This window comes from Panthera onca, chromosome B3 (genome assembly GCF_046562875.1).
Source record: "Panthera onca isolate mPanOnc1 chromosome B3, mPanOnc1 haplotype 2, whole genome shotgun sequence".
Lineage (NCBI taxonomy): Eukaryota > Metazoa > Chordata > Mammalia > Carnivora > Felidae > Panthera > Panthera onca.
In genome coordinates this window covers 93,033,326-93,054,066 of record NC_138344.1, presented here as the reverse complement: position 1 = coordinate 93,054,066, position 20,741 = coordinate 93,033,326, and the positions used below count along the sequence as shown (strand labels likewise).

Here is a 20,741-nt window from a genome sequence, read left to right as displayed (position 1 = left end):
TACCTGTGAGAAAATATTTATGTTGTTATGCTTCTTACGGACCATTTTATACCGATTGTTCATCAGTGGACTACGCAAAGACTTCATGTAAATAGCTCTCATTTCAGAATCTGTGTAAAGATAGTAAGAATTTCAAGTAGCAGAATTATTTAAATGAAAACCAGTAGAGTATTTAACTTTGACCTATTCCAAATTCACATAATTCAAACCTGCAGAATTATTTTATACAAAAGATATTTAATGTATATCGAAACAAGTTTAAAAACAATTATTAAAAACTGTAAAGTTAGTTTTGCCTTCAAAATCAGACCATCTGGTTGCATGATTGTGACAATTCATTTAAGCTCTCTGCCTTAGCTCTGAAAATGAGTATTAAGGTAGTGTCTTTTCATGAAAAATAAATGTGTATGAAAATCTGAGGACTGTACTTGACTTACAGAAAGTACTAAATAAAACATAAGACATCCAGGCAAAAAAGAAAACATATGCTTAAAGACATCAAAAGACACAGCTAGGAGGTAAGGTCGTTTCATAACTTGCTGTCAAGCAAAAACTGGGAAACTCATGAGTTTCTATTTATGTGTACTTTCTGGGTTATAATCAGAGAGCAATTTTATTTTTGTCTCTCATTTTCCATTACATTTTTTGGAGTGATTAAATTAATCAACTTAGGTTATTTTCAAGGCTAACACTAATTTAATGACCGCACTGCTTGGAACAAGATGTATAATTTTTTCTTTGAATAATATTCCCCTTCCCTCCATTCCATAGCATAGCTATCAACTACTAGGTATCCTCCTGATTACCTATCCACTCCTTACTCATGCTAAATCCCTATAAACTTAGTGAGACTTTACTTCTAGTTTCTTATTTAGAAGGACTCAGATCTAGGAGCTTTCAGAGACTTTTTTTGTTTTATAGATTTTTTTTTTTAATTTTTTTTAACGTTTTATTTATTTTTTTAAAATTTTTTTTTCAACGTTTTTTATTTATTTTTGGGACAGAGAGAGACAGAGCATGAACGGGGGAGGGGCAGAGAGAGAGGGAGACACAGAATCGGAAACAGGCTCCAGGCTCCGAGCCATCAGCCCAGAGCCCGACGCGGGGCTCGAACTCACGGACCGCGAGATCGTGACCTGGCTGAAGTCGGACGCTTAACCGACTACGCCACCCAGGCGCCCCAACGTTTTATTTATTTTTGAGACAGGGAGAGACAGAGCATGAACGGGGGAGGGTCAGAGAGAGAGGGAGACACAGAATCTGAAACAGGCTCCAGGTTCTGAGCAGTAAGCACAGAGCCCGACGCGGGGCTCGAACTCACGGACAGTGAGATCGTGACCTGAGCCGAAGTCGGATGCTTAACCGACTGAGCCACCCAGGCGCCCCTAGATTTTTTTTTTTTTGGTAGAATGTATATACAATAAAATGCATCCTCCTTCAGGATACACTTCTGTCTTGACAAATGCATCATATGACAAACAATAATCTATTTGCTGTCCCTGCTGTTTTTACCTTTTCCCAAATGTCATACAAATGGAAAAAAAAAAAAAAAAAAAACTTTGAAATCCTACATATTAAAAAAAAATTTTTTTTAATGTTTATTTTTAGAGAGAGTGAGACACAGAGCATGAACAGGGAAGGGGCAGAGAGAGGAGACACAGAATCAGAAGCAGGCTCCAGGCTCCAAGCTGTCAGCACAGAGCCCAATGCGAGGCTCAAACTCACAAACCATATGATCATGACCTGAGCCGAAGTCGAACGCTTAACCAACTGAGCCACCCAGGCATCCCTGAAATCCTACATATTTTAAATGCACTATGTCTAAATGGAGTTTCAGGGATGTCTGGCTGACTCAGTCACAAGAGCATTTAACTCTTGATCTAGGGGTCGTGAGTTCAAGCCCCATACTCAGTGTAGAGATTATTAAAAAAATAACTTTTGAAAAATTAAAAAAATTAAAATGGAGTTTCAGATCTCCTTACTCCCTATCCTAAGGGCTCCACCTGTAGCCTGCCTAATATAAGACAGCAACAACTATGTCCTTCCTGTTGCCCAAACACACTGACTCCTTTTTTTCTCTCAAATCCATCAGGAAAACCTGGCAGCTCTAAGTATCCACAATCCAATCTTTCTGACCCTGGCACTGCTACCACATTGGTAAAAGACTGTATCATTCCTTAGATTACTGCAATGAACTTGTAATTGGTCTCTTCTCCCACCTTTGCTCCCCTGAAGACCATTCTCAACAGTGAAGCTAGAGTGATACTACTAAAATAAGTCAGACCATGAGTTGGACATTGCTTGTTGCCTTTGCATCAATATTCCCCGCCAGATTAATACTGCAAAACTTCAAAAGTCGCTGTTACTGAACATTAAGGGCATAATACTAAGAAACCTTATTCTGCAAGTCATATCAGTATCAAGGGCATAGTACTGAGAACTTAAGTCTCTAAAACCTTTTTTTTTTTAATTTTTAATGTTTTTTTTTTTTTTAGTTTTTGAGAGAGAGCGTGAGCAGGGGAGGGGCAGAGACAGAAGGAGACACAGAATCTGAAGCATGCTCCAGGCTCTGAGCTGTCAGCGCAGAGCCCAATACGGGTCTCAAACTTGAGAGTACAAGATCATGACCTGAGCTAAAGCTGGATGCTTAACCAACTGAGCCGCCCAGGTGCCCCTAAAACCTTTTTTTCTCTCAAGTAGAGCTTGGGAAAATTTGCTGTCTTACAACATATCAGAGAGTACAGGAGCAAAATAAATGGCAAGATTTGTGAAAGATTAGAACACAAAATCTCACCAGAATCTTTCCTATTTCCTATTTCTATTCTATTTCTAATCAGACTCATCTGTAATTAATATATATAAGATCTGCTCAAGCATTGTTTGGAGAGACTGTTTTCCAAAAGCAGATCTCTCTTACTTGGCAAATTTAATAAATTTAGGTTTGTATCTCACCTGTTTTTAACATTCAACATTGCTCAAGTCCTCATCTCCTTCTAATCTTTGATCAAATATCATCTTCTCAATGAAGCCTACCCCTAATTACCTTATTTAAAGTTACACCATGTCCATGGTTAATACTGCTAGCTCCTCCCACTCCAAATCCTCATCTTACTCTTTTTTTCATTTTTATGTAAACTGTTGTGTATACTGTTTATCTCTTTCCATTCACATGGAAGCTTCATAAGGGCAAGGATTTTTGTCCACTGATACAGCTTTTTCAAGAACTTTACACAGTACCAGCACACAGTAGTCACTAACTACTTGTACAATGAACATATGACACTGACCCAACCAGGTCATTCTGGTAAGATCTGATCAAATTAGCAGAAGCCTATAAGCAACCGAGTCTAAAATAAAGCAAACATTACAGAATTTGAAAGTGACCAAATATTTCAGACATACCAAATTTTCTTCCTTTATAACTCAAAGATCTTTAAAAACTAAAATATTTAAACATAATCATGTTAAATCACTGAAAACTAGAAGAAAAAGAAGCATCATTATATCATTTACCATTTATATCCTGTGAGAGTTGAGTTGCATCATTTAAGAAGTCAAGTAATGAGGAATCTTGTTCATTTTCTGACTGATCATTTTCATCTGATGAAACATACTCTGCCTCTCCTTGGGAAAGTTCTGCTTCGTCATCTAAAAACTTTCTAGCTGCAAGCTGTGACAAATTAGAAAACAAGGAAACACACTTAAGAAAATAATTTACTTTCTTACATAACTGGAAATAGTTTTGTAAAATGGATTTCTTGCCAATGCTTTAAAGAAAAAGAAAACTTCAAGAAGAAATGCCAAAGTAGCACACCTATTTAAATTTTCCTCTGATAACTCTACTGTAAGTAAAATACAGTACAACTCAGCATGTCAGCTTGCTGGATGTTTCTTAATAAGCAGAGAGTTTCCCAAGTCTTCTGGCTAATTTTTGCCAGGAAAAATACTGCACCACAAAAAGGTTGATTACAAAAAGAAAAGGTGTAGGGGTGCCTGGGTGGCTCAGTCGGTTAAGCGTCTGACTTTTGGCTCAGGTCGTGATCTCGTGGTTCGTGAATTCGAGTCCCGCATCAGGGTCTGTGCTGACCGCTCAGAGCCTGGAACCTGCTTCAGATTCTGTGTCTCCCTCTCTCTGCCCCTCCCCTGCCCTCACCCTTGCCCTCTCTTCTCTCCCTCTCATAAACATAAAAGGAAAAAAAAAAAGGTGCTGAGGATTCTTTTCCAAGGATTTGAGTATCGCATAGACATAAGAAAAATGATGTACTGACTGTAAAAACAAATAATCTAAAACTCAGATTTCTGTCTCTGTATTTTTTCAGTTTGAATCTTAAATTTTCACTAAAGTTTCTTCATTCAGTCATTCAAAATAACAAAGCACTGAAAGATAATTTCAAAACATAAAAAGAAACTAAACTATCACACCTTGAGATTTTAATTCCAGTAAAACAAGTAAAATTAGAGTGAAAATATTTTTAATTTTTGGATTTTTTCCTATAAAGAAATTTTAACAAGAAATCTACTAATGTAAAACCTAATTTTTATTATTAATACATATGATATATGGGTGTGTATATATATATTTAAATACATATATATATGAAAATGAAAAAAGTTTACCTTAAGGTGACTCTGTTTCTTTTGGACTTTGATGCCTCTGTTTGCATTCCTGTTATGACCCCTGAAGTCTTCTAACTGTGGATGTTGTTTGTGAAAATTGTCACTCTCATCACTAGATGAAAATTCTAACTGTAATAATTCAAAAAATATCTTGCATAAGAAAATATAATTGAATTGTATTTTAATTTTTTTTTTTTTTTTTTTCAACGTTTTTTATTTATTTTTGGGACAGAGAGAGACAGAGCATGAACGGGGGAGGGGCAGAGAGAGAGGGAGACACAGAATCGGAAACAGGCTCCAGGCTCCGAGCCATCAGCCCAGAGCCTGACGCGGGGCTCGAACTCACGGACCGCGAGATCGTGACCTGGCTGAAGTCGGACGCTTAACCGACTGCGCCACCCAGGCGCCCCGATAATTGAATTGTATTTTAATGTATTTCTCACAGGTTTTTGCTTTTATTTTCTTTTTCTTTTTAAATAGTTGACCTAACATTTTTTGTTAGAAAAATAAAATACTCTCACAACTCAAAGCCATGTTAAAAATACATAATACTTAAGAATTTAAAAGTTAAGTGATGCTAAGTACTAAAACACTAAATTAGGTACTACTATAGTCTTCATTCAATTTAGTATACATCAAATGCATATGATGAATACTTATAGTTTTCATTTATCTCCTCTAGAAGATCCTAAAGGGCTGTACAAAAATTAATGAAGACTATAAATATAACTCTCAGAATCAGTCATCAACGTACAGCCCTTTCCAACCAAGAAATGACTAAAACCATGACAAATTTTGACAATGAGGCCTATCACTATATCTCTTCAGAACAACATAAAACCAATCAAAACAATCAAAAGTTTACCAAAATAATTTCAAGTAACAGGAAAAACTTTACTTTAAAATGGATTGATCACCAGCATTGTCAATATTTTAATTCATTTATGATGAGGCAGTCAGACATTCCAGTTAAGGTAGCAAGCTAAAGCAATTTTTCTAGTGAAGTGTTATAGGAGTATATACAAAATAAACATGAGCTGATAACATTTTTAATAATTTTGCAGTTTCTCCTAAATTGCATTAGAGAATTAAAATACACAATATTACCTAATCTCAACTTTTAGTTATCAAATAGCTATAAACTGATAACAAATGAACATCATTAGCCTTCAGACTTGCCCTCTACCTAAACTGCAGATTCAGTCCTGCCAGACAATGCCTGCCAGACACTGTCACATCACTATTCCACAAAATCCTCAAACTCAAACATGCTCAACACTGAATTTATCATCTTTTTGCCTTCTCTAAATTTGTGAAACATATTCCAAACAGCCCTAGCCAAAAACCAGGGACTCATCTTGAACTCCTTTCTTTCCTTCTTTCAAACCCATTCAGTAAGCAAATGAAAGAATAAGGCCTTCCAAAACTGACCCAAATTTTTCTGCAATTTTACTTCCTGGCACTCTTTGTCTTTACAATCCAGTAATAAAGAGATGCTATTTTCCTGCTTTGCATCATTCATTAAGCTGCTAGCTTTCTTGGCAAGCCTTTCCATTGGCTTACTACCATATATGCTCTAAGGTATTTATATCTTCAAGAAACATTCCAGAACTCCTAAGGACTAAGCTAAAGGCTTATAATTTTTTATCACTTATTAAAGAATTATATTGAAATTATCTGTTTACTTATCTGTCTCTCCTGTTAAGACTGTAGGTGACTTTAGACAATTCCAGGATATCATACTTATAGTAGTACCCTGAGCATCTTACACAGTAGATAGAGAGCAGATATTTAGTGAACTGAAGTGTACTGACTAAAGTAAGAATAGTTTTTAAAGAAGTATAAATTTGAAACAGAAATTCCAATCACATAGGAATTACTATTCTTGTGTTAACCATATACCTATTAGATCAAATACACCTACATTCACCTACACAAATATTTTTCTTGTAATATTTACTCTAAAATAATTTGAACTACTATGCATTATCTATTATCTACTTACTCTGTTTAGAGGAACTCTGCGCTTTTTCACAGCATGAAGTGGGGAAACAACTTCCCCATTTTTCTCATCCTGGATAAAGTAGATAAATAGATAAAAAGTTTTAAAAAAAGACTTAAGTGGGGGCGGGGCAGATAGGGAGGAAAAAGCCTTTATATAATCACATTGTTGTCATTACTGACTCACCTGTGGGGATTCTAAAACATTTCCTTTTGTTTTTTTACTTTTTCTTCGGAAAATCTCATCATCTTCACTTTCACTGCTTGTTAATTGTTCATCTAAAATTTATTAAAAAATGAATCTGGTCAATAGATTTAAGTTCATCCACAACTATTTTATTGATTGGGTACATTATTTAATGTTAGTTTTTTGTTTTTTTTTTAATGTTTATTTTGAGAGACAGCATGCAAGCAGGGGAGGGACAGAGAGAGAGGGAGAGAGAATCCCAAGTAGGTTCCATGCAATGCAGCAAAGACCCCGATGTGGGGTCTGATCTCATGAACTATGAGATCATGACCTAAGCTGAAATCAAGAGTCAGACACTTAATTGACTAAGCCAGCCAGGTGCCCCTGATGGATGCATTATTTAAAAAGAGTTTTTCAGAAGTTTGGCCAAAAAAATCAGCAGGAGACAGAAAAATAAAACAGAGCCAGTGAGGAAATTAAGAGGATAACTTTTGCTAATAACCACATATTTAACTAAAATAACATTTGTATAAATACGTTTATATTGCCCATAGTTGGTAGTTAAATATAATGCTAGAAAAAGTTTTAATGAAAATCTGACATAAAGATAGGAAAAATGATCTCACCCATTAAGAGACTTAATATTAAAGTGTTAAAAGCAAATACTGGAAGCTCAAAGGTAACATAAACTTGGTAAAAATATAAATGTTAGAGTATATCCAAAACTATGCAAAAGAGTTAATTTTTAAAAATTAAACATATTTCCAGACCTTAAATAAGTTTTCATCTTAAATGAAACATTCATAAATCATGTCCTTGATGCCAATGAGAATAACATAATAAAAGATTTACATCTCAATAGATGCAGAAAAAACATTTGACAAAATACAGCATCGTTTCTTGATAAAAACCCTCAAGAAAGCCAGAATAGAAGGAACATACCTCAAGATCATAAAGGCCATATACCAAAGAAAAACCCACAGCTAATATCATCCTCAATGGAGAAAAGCTGAGAGCTTTCCCCCTAAGATAAGGAACATGACAAGGGTGTCCACTCTCACCTCTGTTATTCAACACAGTGTTGGAAGTCCTAGCCTCAGCAATCAGACAACACAAAGAAATAAAAGGCATCCAAACCGGCAAGGAGGAAGTCAAACTTTCACTCTTCACAGATGACATGATACTGGAAAACCCCAAAGACTATACCAAAAAACTACTAGAACTGATCCATGAGTTCAGCAAAGTCACAGGATATAAAATCAATGTACAGAAATTGGGTGCATTTCTAAACACTAATAATAAAGCAGCAGAGAGAGAAATCAAGGAACCAATCCCATTTACAGATGCACCAATAAACATATAATACCTAGGAATAAACCTAACCAAAGAGGTGAAAAATCTATACTGAAAACTATTAGAAAACTTATGAAAGAAATTCAAGAAGACATAAAAAAAAAATGGAAAAACAATCCATGTCCATAGATTGGAATAACAAATATTGTTAAAATGTCAATACTACCCAAAGCAATCTACACATTCAATGCAATCACCTGTCTAAAGAACACCAGCATTCTATACAGAGCTAGAACAAACAATCCCGAAATTTGTATGGAACCAGAAAAGACCCCAAATGCCCAAAGCAATCCTGAAAAAGAAAATCAAAGCTGGAACCATCACAATTCTGGATTTCAAGCTGTATTACAAAACTGTAATCATCAAGCCAGTATGGTACTGGCACAAAAACAGACACTCAGATCAATGCAACAGAATAGAGAACCCAGAAATGGACTCACAAACGTATGGCCATCTAATCTTTGTCACAGTAGGAAAGAATATTCAAGGGAAAAAGTTTCTTCAGCAAATGGCTGTTGGGAAAACTGGACAGTGATATGCAGCAGAATGAACCTGGAGCACTTTCTTACACCATACACAAAAATAAACTAAAAATGGATGAAAGACCTAAACATAAGACAGGAAGCCATCAAAATCCTAGAGAAAGCAGGCAAAAACCTCTTTGACCTCGGCCACAGCAACTTCTTACTTGACATGTCTCTGGAGGCAAGGGAAATAAAAGCAAAAATGAACTACTGGGACTTCATCAAGATAAAAATCTTCTGCAAAGAGAAGGAAACAATCAGCAAAACTAAAAGGCAACTGACAGAATGGGAGAATATATTTGCAAATGACATATCAAATAAAGGGTTAGTATCCAAAATCTATTAAGAACTTACCAAACTCAACACCCAAAAGACAAATAATCCAGTGAAGAAATGGGCAAAAGACATGAATAGACACTTTTCCAAAGAAGACATCCAGATGGCTAACAGACACACGAAAAGATGCTCAACATCACTCATTATCATGGAAATACAAATCAAAACCATAAGGAGATACCACCTCACGCTTGTCAGAATGGCTAAAATTAACAACTCAGACAGCAACAGATGTTGGCGAGGATGAGGAGAAAGAAGAACCCTTTTGCATTGCTGGTGGGAATGCAAACTGGTGCAGTCACTCTGGAAAATAGTATGGAGGTTCCTCAAAAAATTAAAACTAAAACTACCCTAAGACTCAGCAATTACATTACTAGGTATTTATCCAAAGGATACAGCAGTGTTGATTTGAAGGGGCACATGCACCCCAATGTTTACAGCAGCACAATGGACAATAGCCAAAGTCTGGCAAGAGCCCAAATGTCCATTGACTGATGAATGGATAATGATGTGGTGTGTGTACATGTATGTATGTATATATATAATATATACATATATACACAATGGAATATTATTCAGTGATCAAAAAGAATGAAATCTTTCATTTGCAATAATGTGGATGGAATGAGAGTGTATTATGCTAAGCAAAATAAGTCAGTGAAAGACAAATATCATATGATTTCACTCATGTGAAATTTAAGAAACAAAACAGATGAACATAGGGAAGGGAAGCAAAAATTAGATAAAAACAGAGAGGGAGACAAACCATAGGAGACTCTTAAATACACAGAACAAACTAAAGATTGCTGGTGGGGTGTTGAGTGTGGGGGGGGGGGGATGGGCTAAATGGACGATGGGCATTAAGGAGGACACTTGCTGGGATGAGCACCCAGTGTTATATATAAGTGGATGAATCACTAAATTCTACTCCTGAAATCATAATAATGATTTGTATGAAAATAAGGAAAAGAAGAAAGAAAGAAAGAAAGAAAGAAAGAAAGAAAGAAAGAAAGAAAGAAGGAAAATAAACATGGAAAGTAAAAAAAATTTTCAGAGCAAACTCATTTTACCCTACAGCCTGCTACAATAATCTATACATAAGCTAGAATTGAGTTCTATCACAGTACTTAAATACTACTAAGTCATTTTAGTACCAAACATCTATCACTATATTTTCTAGTGTTCTACAAGTGTTTAGAATTAGATCACAGAAAGCCAGAGATTTCTCTGGAACTTCTGTGGTCTTATCTCAGTCCTCCAAATACAGTCTTGTTTCTCAACTTTTTTCAACTATTTTGCTATATGAATCATCTACTTTATACTGTTCCCTCCAAATCTTACACTTCCTTTTCCCTTTGTTTTCATTTTATAACCAAATTCCCTATTATTTTCAACATATTCAAATTGTAAATATTCCTGAAGAGTCAAAATGAAAATCTACATTAAGAAATCTACATTACCAATCTAACCCAGTCCACAATTCTGTCATCTTCTGAACCTCCTAAATATCCACTATCTTATTATTTATTTGGTAGTTATTTCCACAATTTACTATGATCTTTTCAAATGTATATGTCACACAATTGTTTGGGTTTTCCAGCCAAGGGGCAGGGGCCAAAGGGCAGGAATACCTTTCCCATGGCATGCATGCCATAAATATATGCAGATAAAATACATCTTTTATTAGTAAGCATCAACTTAAGAAATACATATACATCAGTGATCTCATTCAATACACCAAATATTGAAAAATTACATTTTGAAAAATTACAGAAGCTTATGTAAATTATTCTAGCAAGATTTATGTGCTTTATTAAGATGGAATCTTACCTTCAGCAAGATGACGGGATTGACGAAGACTGATTTGCTCCCTGCTTTTAGCCTTTTCTACAAAAAGTCCTGAATCATCAAAAGTTGAATTCAATATTTCTTTGAAACTTTGTAGATCTACTTTTCCCTTATTAGAATCTGGTGTCCTAGGCTTTTCCTTTCTCTTAGAAAATGAGTTCAATGTGTTTGATTCAGAAAGTGGTGTACTCACAACTTTTTCTCCTACTGGCAAAGAAAATTGAGAATAACCAGGAGACATAAATTCTTTATTTTTTGCTGCACTCAGTGGAAATTGTGCAAAATTTGGACTCCACTTATCTTCACTTGATGGGATAGTAATGGTTCTACTCGTAGAACTAGCAACATGATTTCGTGGTATTACTGCTTGATTTGAAGCATAATTTGCATCACTTATCTCCTTAATATCTAAACACCTTTCAGATAGATCTAAAAACTTATTATTTATATCTGATGCATGTTCTAATATTTCATCATCAGAATCTGGACTACAAAATCCTAAATCAAAAGTAACAGAGAATAAATCCTTAGAGCAGTCAAAAACATATTCATCACTCTTCAGGTTTTCCTCATGCACACCTCTCAAATCTTGATGAGATTTCCAACTATTAGTATCACAGATAATTTGATCTTGGGGTTCAGAATCATTGTCTAACAAAAGTTCATCAGAAATTAAGAACTGAGAGACAGGTGCCATTTCACTTACAGCAGGTTTGTCTGGCACACAAGAAAATTTATATTTATTGTTTGAGGGAGAAAGGCTCACATCATTAAACTCTGTATTAACATCTTTGAATAGTGGTAAACTCTCATCCTGATCAGTGAGCAGTATTGGGAGGCCATTGCTATCTCTATAATTTTTCTTTTCAACTAAATACTTTGGAGGGCCTATGTTTATTTGAATATGACTGCTGGATACTAAATTTTCATTTATATTATCTTTATGTACTTCATCAACATAGTCATTGAAGCTTGGGTCATCAGAAATTTTATCATTAGTTGCACTATAAAAGCAACTTTTTTCAAAAGAATGATTAATAGATTTAAGCGAATTCAATTCTAAATCCTGTTGAGAATTTACAGGTGAATATGACATCATACGGGTAGATTTATCATTCTGTAAATACTCAGTGCAGGGTAGGAAAGGCAAATTATCAAGTTCAGAACCCTTAGCAATTTCATATTCCAAATTTGAGAGTCCAATGAGAGGTGGAGGAGAATGAGACAAAAATCTCTCTACATTAACTAGTACCTCTTCCGTTAATGAATGACAATTATAAAATCTGTCATCTATTCTAGTTATACAAAGTTCTTCCTCAAATGGAAGAAATAAGCTAGATGAAACATATTTCTCATCAATGAAACTGTTATAACCAGAATCTAAAAAATTTCCTACAAATGAACTAGATTTATTTATGAATTGACCTTCCATCAATCCACGTGGCTGATGAACAACATTTTCACTGACAGCACATACGGCAGCAGCAACTTCATCTATATCTGAGGCCCTTTTATCATTTAGTACGTCTACCTGAAAAATATTTTCAACAGTAGCACCGCCATCAGTATCTAAAGAATCCATAACAACATCATTATTTTCTTTTTTAGGCTGATCTTTTTTCAATTCTTTAGAAGATTTTTTCTTTAAAGAAGCAATTTTAATAGGTTTGATTTGAGTTTGTTTAAAAATTTCAGCACATTCTTTATCAGATTCTGCCACTGAGAATGAACTGTCTTGACTTATATTCCTTGAAAATGATGATTTCTTGTTACTAGTAAAGGTGCCATTGGCAAGAGGATTGTATCCATTCTTGGAAGCACGAAATGTTGAACTAACATCTTCCATTTGTAAATGAGATATAATTTCTGATTCATAGCTGCATTTTCCCTAGGAAATCGGAAAATGAAAAAGTCACAAGAAAACAAAAGAGCCAATATTAAACGAGTTTACTTTATGTTATTTTCCAAACAGTATTACATTATTCAAATAATTTTCTCTTATAACTTAAAAATTATTCTAATAAATCAAACAAAATTATAAATGGCACTACTGTATAATTATAAATTATATTTAATCAGTCAATATTTTTGCATCCTCAAAATTTAATACATGGAAGACCCACAATAACTGTTTGCAGAAAGAACAAACTTAATAAACACATAAGATTATAAACACTAAGTTTTTCACTTCTAACATTTAGTTGAGCAACTATTCTAATTTCCTAAAAAAACCGATATTTAAGTAATTAATGTATATAAATGCAAACCACATATATGTATGTTAAATTTACTCTCTTGATAAAGGTAAACTAAGAACAGCTTTTAGAGCATCTGAAATAGATGTACCGGTACATCTATTAGGCTGTAGGCTGGAATATACTATTTTTAACAAATTTCCCAATCAAGAACTCTTAGAGTGAATTTGTCTTATTGATCTCTAAATCTAAAACAATAGTCCCCCTCCCCCCCTCCCCCCCCCATTTCTGACCCACACTTCCCTCTTCCTCCTGAGTGGCTACTTTAGTCAGGATTCCTCTACTATTCAGGGACTGAGCAATTAACTAATTTTTTTGTATAATAAGTACACTAAGTATTCATTTGAGAATGTTTGTCTCCCTGCTGGTGTCTATGCTTCCCACAGACAGAGTATTTCATTTAGCCAAATGATGTATAACTGGGCCTAGGATAGAGGTGGACACATATAAGTGCAGATTTTATGGGATCCACAAATAATTACTTTCTATATGTATTCATGAACACTAGCTAATAATACAAATAGCAGCTACAATCTATTGAGTCTGCCAGTTACTATTCTAAGTGCTTTACACACATTAACTCATTTAATCCTCACAACCCTATGAAGAAAGTATTATCGTTATCCCCATTTTACAGATGAAACTGAGGTCCAGAGAGGTTAAGTAATTTATAGATACATGATTAGTAAGATGTAGAGTTAGAATTCTAACCCAGACATTTTGGATTTCATACTTATAGTAGGTTCATCATTCTGATTCTCTCAAGGAAGAAAATCAAGAAACTGCTCAAGTAATCAATAATCCTCTAAACTACTACCAGGATCAAAGAGACATACACCAAATGACCTATGTGATGGAGAATATTTCAATAAATCCCATTCTAACAAGAATCCTAAACTAGCTTTACTAACAGTTTATATAAATCATTAGTATATTAAATTTTTACTCTGGTTTATCTGTATTTTAGATGATATTCTTCTAATTAAGTCTACTAACTCACCTAAGGCAGAAAACTGGTTCCCTATTAAGATCACAAGGAACTTTATAAGAAACCAAAATATTCTAACTATCATTATTTATATTAAACACTTGTTTCTTGTAACTTCAAATTAAGAAGAATAAATATCAAGTATTCTAGTTTCACCATCATATCAGTAAGAAAAAGTTACAACAAAACTCTACCTCTTCATGTCTCATTCCTTCTATCATTTGCATAATGCTTATAAAATGGTGGCAACGATCTGAATGGTCCACTTGATACGTAGGAAAAGGATGATCCTGCCATACTCTCCAATCAGATAGAGAGAGTTGATGAATTCCAATGGCTGGGTCTTGAGTCTTGAATAATGATTTAAAAAATAGCAAAAATGATAAATATACATACTCAGATTTCATAAACTTATTTAAAAAACAGTATAATCAGCCTACTATAAATAATCAATTGATTTGGGTATTTTGAACTAAAAACTCAGGAGAATAAAGAAAAATAAAATAACAGTTCATGAGTTTGAGCCCTGCACCAGGCTCCGACTGACAGCACATAGCCTGCTTGGAATTCTCTCCTTCTCCTCTCTGCCCCCTGCCTCCCCCTCTCTCTCTGTGCCTCCCTCATTCCCATACTATTTCTCTCTCTCTCTCTCTCAAAATAACTTAAAAAAAAAAAAGTTTTACACAGTTTCAAAAAAGTGTACAAGGATACTCATGACAGCATGATTTTGTTAGTAACATATTAAAAAGAATTCCAAAAACACAACAGGAAAATAAGTAGTGAAGCAAACTATGGTATACTACAGAGTAACATAACAACCATGGAAATTATGCCTATGGAAATGCTCATATAGTAGAAAGTAATTGGAAAAATGCAGACATTATGTAGATACACTACAGTGAAATAAAAATATATACACAATAAAGAATATAAAGAAATTAGTTCTACAAACTTAGACATTAATATTCTTTTTAAACTGTTTACATTCTTAATTTTTTAAGTAAGCTGACATTCTAAACATACACATTCCTCTCCACTCCCAAAGCTATTGCATTATCACTCTAAAGAGCATCTGAAAACATGTTCAACTTACTGGTCTGTCTTCCTCATTTTCTAAAGATAAAAACTGAACTTGAGGCAATGTTATTTCCTTAATTTCATCACTGTCTCTTAACCTATAAAGTTTGTTCCATAATTTAAATTCTTCTGCTGATAGGTACCAATCTTTCTTTGAATTACTTTGCTTCATTCCTACAAGTTGAAAAAAGAATTGAAAAGAAGTTTTTAAAAATCTGCTAGGCAAACACAAAATACACAACATCAACTCAAACTCTCTGTTTATATCTATTTATATTTGCTAAATGACTGATTCTCTTCCTCAAAACCAGTATTCTTCACATAATCATTTGGTTGTCACTTCCTGCTTCTATAGATCTTCTAACTTTCTCTCACCTCTTTGAAAGTACTAGTACAGCCTCCTGTCCCAGAAGCTAACCTTCCATAATGACTTTGTTAATGTAACAGAGCCAGGCAGCTAGGCTCTCAATCTTGGTTCGTTTTGGACTCTCTCCATGTTGTTGTCTAAGATCTGGCACAAAAGAGTCAAAAAACTTACCAATGAAAACTGGTATGACTTATCATTGTCATCTGAAAGATTATCTGACATTTGGTTGGGAGTAGGGGAAGATGTCAAGTCTAAAAAGCATTTTTAGCTTTAAGTCTTAAATGAGGGGGGGACGTGGAGGTAAACAGAAAAGACCTGCTTCAGAAAGTGAAATAATACACTTTTTTTTAAAAAGTATACCAAATTAGGGCACCTAGGTGGCACAGTCGGTTAAGCGTCCAACTCTTGATCTTGGCTCAGGTCATCATCTCAGGGTTCATGAGTTCAAGCTCTGCATGGGGCTCTGCACTGATAGCGCAGAGCCTGCTTGGGTCATTCTTTTTGTCTCTGCCCCTCCCCTGCCTGTGCATGCGCTTGCTCGCTGTCTCTCTCAAAATAAACTAAAAAAAAATTTTTTTTGAAGGTATACTAAATTAACCCTTTCTGACTTCCATAACCTCTACAAAGGAAAATAATCAGCAAACTGGAAGGGATAAACAGTATAAAGAACAAACTCTGGTCCAATACCACTGAGGACAGAAAACAATCAGAAAGTCTACTGAATTAGGAATCAGACAACTTCTGTCTTAGCTATTCCCAAATACTGTATAACAAGCTTTTGAAGGCACCTGGGTGGTTCAGTTGGTTAAGCGTCCCACTTTGGCTGGGGTCAGGATCACATGGTTCATGGGTTTGAGCCCGTGTTAGGCTCTGTGCTGGCAGCACAGAACTTACGTGGAATTCTGTCTCTTTCTCTGCCCCTCCCCAACTCATGCTTTCTCTCTCTCTCAAAATAAACAAATTATAAACTTTAAAAAAAAAAAAAAAGCTTTTGTTAAATAACAGGTTTAAATTTTCAGGTCCCTTTGAGATCTAACAATTTGAGGCTCTCAGACTCTTAAAATTGGAAGGCATTCCTATCTTTTAGTCACTTTAAATAAGTTCAGATCTCTAAGCCCAGATGAATTATATACTAATATACAGAAGATTACATTTATACATACAATCTTAGCAAGATGAATCAGTGACACTTGAAAAATCAGGAAGGGGCACCTGGGTGGTTCAGTCGGTTGAGCGTCCGACTTCGGCTCAGGTCATGATCTCACAATTTGTGAGTTCGAGCCCGCATCTGGCTCTGTGCTGACAGCTCAGAGCCTGGAGCCTGCTTCTGATTCTGTGTCTCCCTCGCTCTCTACCCCTCCCCCACTCATGCTCTGTCTCAGAAATAAATAAACATTAAAAAAAAAATTTTTTTTTAAAAAGAAAAATCAGGGAGAATGGGGAAAAAAAGCATAGAAACATGAACATGAGCTAATATTTTTAAAAATAGGTTCTAAAAAAAAGGTTCTAGAATTTTACAAAAGAAATTTGTCATCCATGTCTAGTTACATTTTAGAGCCAATTATTAAACATATGGTTTATTTTAACATTTACAAAAATACAATTATCACTGAGAATAATTAATGCCAAGTTAATCAAGTTTTGATGCTATTATTAGTTAAATAAATTCAAAAGAATCCAAAATACCATTGACTCCTAAATAATTCAGGGGTTAGGTTATGCCCCAGCTAAAAACGGGCACTTAACTTTTGGCTCCCCTAAAACTTAACTACTAATAGCCTACTGTTGTTTGGAAGCCTTACTAATAACATAAATAGTCGATTAACATATATGCTTTCTATGTTTTATGTATTATTTACTATATTCTTATAATAAATGTAGAAAAATATTAAGAAAACCATAAGAGAAAATACATTTATAGTACTGAGCTATATTTACTAAAAAAAACTACAGTTAGACCAGTGTTGTTCATGGATCAACTATACATACTATCTTTTTTCTTTAGCCAAAGGTCTGGCAAAGTATTGTGAATGACAGGTATATTCCTATTAAGTAGATCTGTCTGAGGTTTAATAAGCATATCCAATAACAGCTGATTATTAGCTGTTACTAATAATTAGCAATAACACTGGTTAACAGCTCTGAATTAATGGAAAGAACATTAATAAAGTGAATCCAAAGCAACGGACTAGGGGGGAAAGGATCTTGAAACTTCATGGTATGAAAATCAGTGGAACTGACAGTTAAATTTGAGAGGTATCGTCTTCAAATATATAAAGAACTGCTACTTAAGTACACAAAGGATCAAAACCATTCCTTGTATCTAGAAATAACACTAAATCAATGAGAAGAAGGTACAAAGACATTTTTCAACATATGAAAGAAACTTCTTCTGTATAGGGCTTCTACATAGGGAAGAACCTTTATAAAGAAATAGAATTTCTAGATTAAAAGATATTCAAGCTGAGACTGAATATGCATTTAACAAGAATACTGAATGCAGATCAAAACCACAAAGAAACATCATCTCCCAGCTGTTAGGAGGGCTACAATCAGAAAGTTGAAACATAACAAGTGTTGGTGAGGATATGGAGAAATTTGAATCCCAGTATACTGTTGGTGGCGTCATAGAGTGGTACAGCTGTTAGAGAAAACAGCATGGAGGTTCCTCAAAAAATTAAAAATAGAACTACCATAGGATCCAGCAATTCCACTTCTGGGTACATACTCAAAAGAACTGAAATCAAAGAGATACATGCACCCCATGTACACTGTAGCAGTATTCACTATATGTAAGAGATGTAAGCAATCCAAATGTCCACTGACAGATGAATGGAGAAAATGTGGTATGTACAAACAATGGAATATTATTTAACCTTAAAAAAGAAATCCTAACTGGGGCACCTGGGTGGCTCAGTCAGTTAAGTATCCAACTCCTGATTTCGGCTCAGGTCATAATCTCATGATCATGAGATCAAGCCCCATATTGGGCTCCGAGCTGGGTGTGGAGCTTAAGATTCTCTCCCTCTGCCCCTGTACAACCCTCAAAAAAAAAAAAAAAATCCTACCATTTGCTACAACATGAATGAACCTATAGGAAATTATGGTAAGGGAAATAAGCCAATCACCGAAGCACAGGTACCGCATGATTAGACTATCGATATAATATTATCTAAAATAACACAATCAGAGAACAGAATGGTGTTGCCAGGGGCTGGGTGGAGGGAAAAATTGGGAGTTCTTGCTCAAAACATCTAAATTTCCAGTTGTATAAGATGAATACATTTTATAGATCTGCTATATAACATAGTGCCTAAAGCTAATATGACCTCCTTCTTAAAATATTTTTTAAAAATAGCTGCAGAAATACCTCCTATCTTGATAGGTAATTTAACCAGATGATCCCCAAGGTTCCTTCCAAATGTTAAAATATAACTATATGATTTTATGATTCTTTAAAAGCTCTAGTTAAAGATTAAGCAAAATTTAAAACAAAAAATTTTCAGTTTCTCTTCTTCATAGTGTTAACATTTCAAGATATTTTCTTGATATCACCAAAATCTCTGCAGTTCTTAAACTACCAACTCTCATTACTAGATATGCTCCCTGGCACCAAAGTATTTGTTTCTCACTGACTCAGTATCACCAGGAACTTGGTCTAACTTGGCCACTATCTCATATAAGAGTAAATTTAAAAATAAAAAAAAAAAAAATCTCTTTTGCAGAAAGGGAAAGAAACCATTTCCCTTCCTTATCTTTTATTTATTTTTTTAACTTTCTTTTTTTAAATAGGTTCCTTGCCCAATGTGGAGCTTGAACTCACAACCCTAAGATGTAGAGTCAGGTGCTCTACCCACTAAGCCAGTCAGGAGCCCCCCTTCCCCTTCCTTTTCTTAAAATAATTCCAGAGATCCCTAATGTTTATAAATCTTTTAACTCTTTGGTATTTTATGTGAATCTCTGTAAAGTCTGAGCAAGCCTCTAGTTAGCATTTCAACCATAGAGGTTTCCCTAAGGATGTAGGAACTCTCTCTGAAACATCAAGGAAGATAGTGACTCTCTCTCCTAGTTACCAGGGAAGTTTAGCCCTAGGCACCATTCCCTTCACTATCTATTTGCACAGATAAAAGAAGTCTTATTTCTTTGAATAAAGGCACTAAAGCTACCACAAATGGCTACCTTAATTACCAGGTGAATTGAAGATGAACTATGAAAGAATATATAGAAAAAGGTGCTATCCTCTTATGTGAGGATAAATTACAATTAATCTTGAGAATATGTATGTAAACAATTGTAACTACCTGAAGGGATGTATAGGGTAGAATTTCTGTTTTGTATTACCTTAGTGGATTGTCTATGAATGCACACTAAAATCTGATTCAATCTCTATTCAATAATAAAACTGTTTCCTTCCTTTTCTATATTTTGTAAAGATGATTCTCTGAGTTGATAGGTCATTTTTAATCTTCCCAACACTGAGTTTCTATCACTATTCTGTCACTGTCTCCTTCCCTTTGTCACGTGAATAATCTCTTATCCTCTTCAACACTCATAACATCCTAAAATATACACTGAGTTTCTCAAAAAGAAAATATATCAACATATGGCCTGTTAACTAACAACAGGGGGAAAAAATGCATGGTTCAAATGCAAAGTTTTTTACTCACCATTCTTATAGGAAAAGATAGAGGACTTCCGCTGCAAGTTCCGAGAAGGCTTCTCTGGTTCATAGACACCACATGTGATGAACATTTTATGTAATTCTGGATTGATTCCATCAGGCACCATTCGTGGACTTCCTTGGTAAAAATGAAGAACTTGCTTGTTACCTGAAATAGCTTTATAAATACTTCTTTTGTTGCACTGACTTTGATTATAAGTCTGCAAAGACAAATGTCAAATTACATTATTTCTATAATAATCATCTAGCCATGACAAGAAGTTTGGATTTGTTATAAACAGTAAATTAAACTCTGATCCACTTAAATACTGAGAATATCTATCTTGAATTTGAGGCCAGTTCAATTAACTCTTGAAAATCAGTTCAGGGGCGCCTGGGTGGCTCAGTCGGTTGAGCGTCCGACTTTGGCTCAGGTCATGATTTCGCAGTCTGTGAGTTCAAGCCCCGTGTCAGGCTCTGTGCTGACAGCTCAGAGCCTGGAGCCTGCTTTGGATTCTGTGTCTCCCT

General features: G+C 34.9%; 1 protein-coding gene across 4 annotated transcripts in view; it reads right to left on the bottom strand.

Moving 5' to 3' along the window:
- Positions 1 to 20,741, bottom strand: part of FANCM (FA complementation group M) — a 71,366-nt gene that overhangs the window by 14,180 nt on the left and 36,445 nt on the right. For all 4 annotated transcript variants that reach the window (XM_081795924.1, XM_060619615.3, XM_081795923.1 and 1 more), the window contains exons 11-19: positions 20,221 to 20,434; positions 15,203 to 15,360; positions 14,304 to 14,459; positions 10,849 to 12,754; positions 6,806 to 6,897; positions 6,623 to 6,691; positions 4,618 to 4,746; positions 3,514 to 3,670; positions 4 to 110 (exon numbers count right to left, since the gene is read on the bottom strand). In XM_081795924.1, the coding sequence (XP_081652050.1) occupies positions 4 to 110; positions 3,514 to 3,670; positions 4,618 to 4,746; positions 6,623 to 6,691; positions 6,806 to 6,897; positions 10,849 to 12,754; positions 14,304 to 14,459; positions 15,203 to 15,360; positions 20,221 to 20,434 (2,988 nt within the window). The remainder of the gene's footprint in view (positions 1 to 3; positions 111 to 3,513; positions 3,671 to 4,617; positions 4,747 to 6,622; positions 6,692 to 6,805; positions 6,898 to 10,848; positions 12,755 to 14,303; positions 14,460 to 15,202; positions 15,361 to 20,220; positions 20,435 to 20,741) is intronic.